This window comes from Mandrillus leucophaeus, unplaced genomic scaffold (assembly GCF_000951045.1).
Source record: "Mandrillus leucophaeus isolate KB7577 unplaced genomic scaffold, Mleu.le_1.0 Scaffold29, whole genome shotgun sequence".
Classification (NCBI taxonomy): domain Eukaryota; kingdom Metazoa; phylum Chordata; class Mammalia; order Primates; family Cercopithecidae; genus Mandrillus; species Mandrillus leucophaeus.
Window position 1 is genome coordinate 457,395 of NW_012103031.1, and position 7,480 is coordinate 464,874.

At 53.7% G+C, this 7,480-nt stretch overlaps 2 protein-coding genes across 3 annotated transcripts in view; both read left to right on the forward strand.

Annotated features, from left to right (window-relative positions):
- ACTL6B (actin-like 6B) overlaps positions 1–2,562 on the forward strand; it is a 12,554-nt gene extending 9,992 nt beyond the window's left edge. For both annotated transcript variants that reach the window (XR_001006656.1, XM_011985672.1), the window contains exon 14: positions 2,335–2,562. Coding sequence is in view for 1 of the 2 variants with exons in the window: in XM_011985672.1 (XP_011841062.1) it covers positions 2,335–2,415 (81 nt within the window). In the remaining variant the exon portion in view is untranslated. The remainder of the gene's footprint in view (positions 1–2,334) is intronic.
- Positions 2,563–2,939: 377 nt separating this feature from the next.
- The window catches only part of TFR2 (transferrin receptor 2), a 21,048-nt gene continuing 16,507 nt past the window's right edge, over positions 2,940–7,480 (forward strand). The window contains exons 1-4 of the mRNA XM_011985673.1: positions 2,940–2,968; positions 3,898–4,186; positions 4,464–4,707; positions 4,799–4,985. Of these exons, the coding sequence (XP_011841063.1) occupies positions 4,154–4,186; positions 4,464–4,707; positions 4,799–4,985 (464 nt within the window). The 5' untranslated portion in view covers positions 2,940–2,968; positions 3,898–4,153. The remainder of the gene's footprint in view (positions 2,969–3,897; positions 4,187–4,463; positions 4,708–4,798; positions 4,986–7,480) is intronic.

Sequence of the window (7,480 nt, forward strand, 5' to 3'; positions counted from 1 at the left end):
AAAAAAAAAAAAAAAAAAAAAAAAAAAGGAGTAGAGGGACAGGTAGTTGGAGAGATTGGTCAGGATGAGATTTTGGTGAGACACCCACTGTGCTCAGTCAGCAGAGGGGAGACCCTGATGGTTTGGGGCAGGGAGTGATGTGGCAATGCAGGCATGATTGGAAAGACTGCCAGGCATGAGTCTTTGGGGTTGAGGTGTGAGCTGGGGTCAACAGGACCTTGCAAGGAGGCTGTTTCAATTGTCCTGGAGTCATAGCATGGGTAGCAGTGGGGATGGGGTAGACAGCAAGGGGCAACTAGCAAAGGAGGCAGGCAGATTGGTTCTGGAGTAGGAGGTGGTAAGTTCAGTCTGGACCTGCTGCTGGGGTGGAAGGAAGGTACTGAGCAGGGAGCTGGAGTTGCAACCCGCATCTGGAGCGTATCAGTCACACAGAGGGGACAGTGAGGCCATGACAGACAAGGAGGACATCCACGAGAAAGGAAGTCCCCTAGGGAGACAGAAACTAGGGTCAGAAAGACAGAGGCTGGCAGTCTGAACTTAGCTTAGGGCTGGAGCATGTCAGCCACACGGTTCTTCTGTTTTTTTCCTTTTTTTTTTGAGACAGAGTCTCACTCTGTCGCCCAGGCTGGAGTGCAGTGGAGCAATCTTGGCTCACTGCAACTTCTGCCTCCTGGGTTCAAGCGATTCTTCTGCCTCAGCCTCCCAAGTAGCTGGGATTACACGCGTGCACCACCATGCCTGGCTGATTTTGGGATTATTAGTAGAGACAGGGTTTCACCATGTTGGCCAAGCTTGTCTCAAACTCCTGACCTCAAGTGATCTGCCCATCTTGGCCTCCTGAAGTGCTGGGATTACAGGTGTGAGCCACCGTGCCTGGCCCAAAATTAAGTATTAATAATATATCCTGGCCAAGTGGAGTGGCTCACGCCTGCAATCCCAGCACTTTGAGAGGCCAAGGCGGGAGGATCACTTGAGCCCAAAATTTCTAGACCAGCCTGGTCAATAAACTGAGACCTCATCTCTACAAAAAATTTAAAAAGCAGCTGGCAATGTGGCACATACCTGTAGTCCCACCTACTTGGGAGGCCAAGGTTGGAGGATCACTTGAACCTGGAAGGTTGAGGCTGCAGTGAGCTGTGCCACTACACTCCAACCTGGGTAACAGAGCGAGATCCTGTCTAAAAAAAAAAAAAAGAAAAGAAAAAAATTGGGTGTGTATTTTCCACTTGGAGCATGTCTCAATTTGGACCAGGGCTGGTGAGCCACAGGAGGCTAGTGGCCACTGCCTTGGATAGCACATGTGTGTAGGGTGAGAAAGATCAAAGAACCCCAGGCATAGTAGCTCACATCTGTAATCCCAACATTATGGGAGGCTGAGGTGGAATGATTACTTGAGCCCAGGAGTTTGAGACCAGCCTGGGCAACACGGTGAGACCCCATCTCTACAAAAAATAAAAATTAGGCTGGGCATGGTGGCTTACGCCTATAATCCCAGCACTTTAGGAGGTCAAGGCGGGCAGATCATCTAAGGTCAGGAGTTTGAGACCAGCCTGGCCAACATGGTGAGACCCTGTCTCTACTAAAACTACAAAAATTAGCCGGGTGTGGTGGCAGGTGCCTGTAATCCCAGCTGCCCAGGAGCCTGAGGCAGGAGAATCGCTGGAACTTGGGAGGCAGAGGCTGCAGTGAGCCGAGATCACACCACTGCACTCCAGCCTGGGCAACGGAGCAAGACTCCATCTCAAAAAAAAAAAATTAAAAATTAAAAAATTAAAATTAAAATTAAAAAATAGAGAGAGAAGGGACACTCTGAGATGCTCATTGCAGGAACCCTCATGGGGTAAGTTGTAACGCTGAAGGCTTCAGATGGGGTGCCACAGTGTTGGAATGGTGAGGTGGAGGGAATATCTTCCTTGGGAAAGAGGGAGACTAGTGGTGTTCCAAAGCCCTGATGGAGTGAGGAGAGGACACCTGGTGGGGAAGGACTGTGTGTATGTAGGGGGTGTTGAGTGCTGGGTGCAGGCTGGCTTGCCCTGGGCTGTGCGTGCCATCCCCCCAGCTCAGGAGCAGGGCCTAGCTCAGGGCAGAGACTGCTGTTCAATAAATACTTGCTGAATGAATGAATTATTGATTGAATGATATGAAGAGGATACTCTCCCTCTGAATATGAAAGGGGACAGACAGAGGAGGGGAGGATGAGGTGGGGAGAGGTTTCAGAGGGATGTGAACCCAAGGGGTGGTCGGGGCCTGTTGGAGGGTTCCCAGGGGCTGCACCTGCCGGTCCACACCTCCCTCCAAGGCCACCCTGACCCTGATATTGCCCCCTCCACCCAGGGCACTTTCCAGCAGATGTGGATCTCCAAGCAGGAATATGAGGAGGGCGGGAAGCAGTGCGTGGAGCGAAAGTGTCCCTGACGGCGCTCCTCCCCACGCACCTGCTCCCAAGCTCAGATGGAAGTCCCTTAACCCCATGCCACATCGCCCCCTCCTCTTTCCCTCTTGTCTTCGTAAATGGTGATGTTTCTGGGTTGAAAGAAGTAAAAATGTTTTAAGAAAAAAAAAGTTTGGCCTCCGTGGGGTGGGGAGTAGGCGGAGGGGTCTGGAGGGAGGTGAGGGGAGGGAGGGTCACTGCTACACCCGTGCCGATCCCACAATGGGCGCTGGGACACAGCTCCAGGGGCCATGGATTCCTCAGGTTTCCGAGGGGTTGTGACCCAGGGGAGGCCACGCGACGAAGACTGAGGGTCTGGGGTGTTGCTGGGGGGTAACAGTTGTGGTGGGAGGTGGGAGGGGCTGCAGGCTGCAGCGGAGGGGCGGGGCCTGGAGTGAGTGTGGCAGGAGGTGGGTGGAGCAGGAGGTGAAGCCTAGGGGAGCGGAGCAGGAGGTGGGGCCTGGTGGGCGGGGCCTCAGCGTAGGCCTCAGGTCGCTGGGGAGCAGCGCGCCTGAGCACCCCAGGACCTGCGCTCAGGTGAGCTGCGCTATGCCTTCCTTCCTGGGGCTCTTGGTGGTGACAGACATGGGGCGGGGCCTAGGGCGCTGGTGCATCCCAGCAGCTCGGAACTTCTCTGGACCTGAGTAGGAGTTGATGTTTCCCAGGGGAGACCCCAAAGGGAAACTTGGTGGGACCCTGAGCCTTCCTCTTGAGAGCTACTTGTCCTGGGGCCCTCGGAAGGGCTTGGGGACCTGTGCCCCCTGCCTGTTTAGCAGTTTGTGCCTGCCTGTGATGTGTTTCTGGAGTGAGGCTAACTGGCCTTTCATCAGCCTCAGAACCCAAAGAGGTAGAAACCCACGTGATCCAAGTCCTTTGGTGACCAAACAGGGGCTGGTGCCCAGGGAGGGCCATGATTTGTCCAGGGTCACTCAGCTCTGCCCACACCTTGACAGAGACTCTGATCACTCCTCCCCACTGACCCACAGATCCATGACCCCAGGACCCCCATCTGGGAGCTCTCGCTGGTCTCATCTGACCATGTGCTCCCACCTGTGCCCCTCCTTCTCCAGCAGCCAGAGGGAGTCTGAGAACCACCTTTCAAAAGAGACGCACATGCACACCACCAGACCAAACCCCCAAGTCACACCACTGTGGTGACTCCAGCTTAGAATGCCACTGGGGCAAGTGTCAGGGCAGGGAGGACAGCTGATATGTCATAGAACCTGGGCACTGGGGGACCCTGAAAGCCAGATAAGGAAGGGGCAGATGTCTTAGGGGTGAATCTTCCACCTGGGCATGGCGGGGCTGAGGAAGGGGTCCCCAGGATCCAGGGAGGGGTAAAAGCAGGAGAGGGGAGGGGCACTCATGTCTCTCCCCTCCCCCACTATCGGCCCCCTTCCCCCACCCCTGATGGGAACTAGGAGGCCAAAGTCCGCCCCAAGGTCAAAAAATTGATTGTTTTGCAGGGAGCAGGCAGGTGTGGGGCTGTGGAGAGACTGGCAGGGGAGAGCACAGCCGCTTGTGCTCTGGCCTGGACTGAGGGGCCACGTCTAGAAGGTTGGACTGAGGCCAGGACTGTGCCCCCACCCTTGGGGGTGGTAAGGAGCAGCCTTGGCTCAGGCTTTCTGCCAGGGCTGATAAGGGGCCCTCCTGGGGCTCCCACAAACGGTTTATCGGTTTATCGCTGGGGACAGCCTGCAGGCTTCAGGAGGGGGCACAAGCATGGAGCGGCTTTGGGGTCTACTCCAGAGAGCAGTAAGACCAGTGGGATTGGGAAGACCCCTTAGGCCTTCTCTCTACATCCCTCAGCCCCCACCCAAGCCCCTGACGCTGGCCCCTCCTGGCCTGTGTCCTGACCTCGCTTCTTCCCACCCCTGCCCCTCTTTTCTAGCCCGCTCCCCTCAGTCCCTCCCCCACTCCCCCGCCACCATGCTTATTTGACACCCTTAAGTCACTGACCTCATTATTGCCAGATGCCTCCCCACCCCTCCCGGCCTCTTGCCCCAATCTCATGCCCACCTTGCCTACACAGCAACAACTGTCCCCAAGATCCTCTCAGACCGTCTACCAGCGTGTGGAAGGCCCCCAGAAAGGGCACCTGGAGGAGGAAGAGGAAGACGGGGAGGAGACACTGGCCCACTTCTGCCCCATGGAGCTGAAGGGCCCTGAGCCCCTGGGCTCTAGACCCAGGCAGCCAAACCTCATTCCCTGGGCAGCAGCAGGACGGAGGGCTGCCCCCTACCTGGTCCTGACGGCTCTACTGATCTTCACTGGGGGTGAGAGTCGTCCCCCTCCCCTGAAGTAAAAGGCCTGGGCTGGGGGTCCAGAGGTGGGCACAAAGAGAATCCCCATCTTGCCACCCACCAGCCTTCCTTCTGGGCTACGTCGCCTTCCGAGGGTCCTGCCAGACATGCGGAGACTCCGTGTTGGTGGTCAGTGAGGACGTCAACTATGAGCCTGACCTGGATTTCCACCGGGGCACACTGTACTGGAGCGACCTCCAGGCCATGTTCCTGCAGTTCCTGGGGGAGGGGCGCCTGGAGGACACCATCAGGTAGGGATGGCCCTGCCCCATCCTGTTCTAGAGTGTCCCTCCCCTCCTCTGCTCAGACTGGGCCTCCCTGCCTCCTCGCCCAGGCCTCTGGTGTCTGGGTCCCCCTCCTGAGTCCTCCCATCTGCCTCCCTGGTTCCCCTGTTCAGCGGTCCTGGGAAGGATGGCAGGCATTCGGAGCTGAGGTTCCAGGGGACTGAGGCTCTGAGGGTGGCATATTTGGGAGGTGAGGGAGCTGACTGTCTGAGATCAGAGGGGTCCAGCATCCAATATCAGACCTGACAGACCCAGAAAAGCCTTGAAAGCCTAACACAGGCGCCTAGATTTGGACCTGTGGCAGTAGCAGGGAGCGCTGAGGGGTTCTGAGAAGGCGCATTCTAGGGAATCAGAAAAACAAGCATGCAAGCCTGGGCAATATGGCGAAACCCCGTCTCTACTAAAGAAAATACAAAAATTAGCTGGGGATGATGGCAAGTGCCTGTAGTCCCAGTTACTTGGGAGCTTGGAGGGGGAGGATTGCCTGAGCTGGGGAGGCGGAGGTTGCAGTGAGCCGAGATTGCACCACTGCACTCCAGCCTGGGAGACAGAGCGAGACTCTGTTTCAAAAACAAAATAACGGTGGGGCACAGTGGCTCACGCCTGTAATCCCAGCACTTAGGGAGGCTGAGGCAGGTGGATCACTAGGTCAGGATATCGACACCACCGTGGCTAACGCGGTGAAACCCGTTTCTACTAAAAATACAACATATTAGCTGGGCATAGTGGCAGGCGCCTATAGTCCCAGCTACTTGGGGAGGCTGAGGCAGGAGAATGGCGTGAACCCAGGAGGCGGAGCTTGAGATCGCGCCACCACACTCCAACCTGGGCAACAGAGCGAGACTTCCGTCTCAAAACAAAACAAAACAAAAACAAACAAGCAACAATAACAACAACAACAACAAAAAACAAAAGAAAAAGAAAAACAAGCAAGGAAATGCATTTGTGGGTGCAGATTCCGAAGCTAGGTCCACCCATAGCCCTCTTTTGGGAGGGGAGTAATTTTTCAGCGGATTCGCCTGAATTTTCTAAGTAGGTGATCAGCTGAGCTACAAATAGTAGAAGATGGAGATTCTGTTTTCCAATGCTTATACCTTCTAAGTTTTTTTTTTTTTTCATTTCTCATTGCATTGGAGAGGACATTAATTTAAGGTAACAGTGGCAGTTAAAGGTATCTTTTCCTATTTCCTGACTTTAATAGCAACGCTTTTATAATACTTTGCCATTAAGAATGAACTTTGCTGTGCTCCAGACAGCTTTTGAAAATGAATTAAGGAAGTTTCCTTTTATTCCTAGCTCACTGAGACATTTATTTATTTATTTATTTATTTATTTATTTATTTATTTAATATATTTTTTGAGACAGAGTCTTGCTCTTGTCACCCAGGCTGGAGTGCAGTGGTGCAGTCTTGGCTCACTACAGCCTCCGCCTCCCAGGTTCACGCGATTCTCATGCCTCAGCCTCCTGAGTAGCTGGGATTACAGGTGCGTGCCATCACACTTGGCTAACTTTTGTATTTTTAGTAGAGACAGGGTTTTGCCATGTTGCCCAGGCTGGTCTCCAACTCGTAAGCTCAAGCGATCTGCCAAAGCACTTCGGCTTCCCAAAGTGCTGCGATTACAGGCATGAGCCACCGCGCCAGCCTCTTTTTTCATGTTTATATAGTAATTTGTGTTAATAGATTTCCTTATCTTCATGAGCTCAATGCTAACCTTGATCAAGGTGTATGATTACTCTTTTGATATGTTGCTGGGTTCACCTGCTGAAAGACCTTAAGTCTGTGGAATCAACAATGTTCAGGGCTTTATTTTTTCAGATGTGTGCCACTATGCCCAGCTAATTTATTTTTTCTTTTTTTGAGACAGAGTTTCGCTGTTGCCCAGGCTGGAGTGCAGTGGTGTGATCTCGGCTCACAGCAACCTCTACCTCCCGGGTTCAAGCAATTATCCTGCCTTAGCCTCCCAAGTAGCTGGGTTACAGGCACCTGCCACCACACCCGGCTAATTTTTGTATTTTTAGTAGAGGATTTCACCATGCTGGCCAGACTGGTCTCAAACTCCTGACCTCAGGTGATCCACCCATCCCGGCCTCCCAAAGTGCAGGGATTACAGGCATGAGCCACTGAGCCCAGCCTAATTTTTAATTTTTTTAGTAGAAATGAGGTCTCCCTATGTTGCCCAGGATGGTCTCAAACTCCTGGCCTCAAACAATCCTCCCACCTCAGTCTCCCAAAATGCTGGGATTATAGGCATGAGGCACCGCACCCAGCCTGCTCAGAGCTTTTAAATTAAATTACAGGCTGGGTGCGGTGGCTCAGGCCTGTAATCCCAGCACTTTGGGAGGCCGAAGTGGGCGGATCACAAGGTCAGGAGATCGAGACCATCCTAGCTAACACAGTGAACCCCTATCTCTACTAAAAATACAAAAAATTAGCTGGGCGTGGTGGCAGGCACTTGTAGTC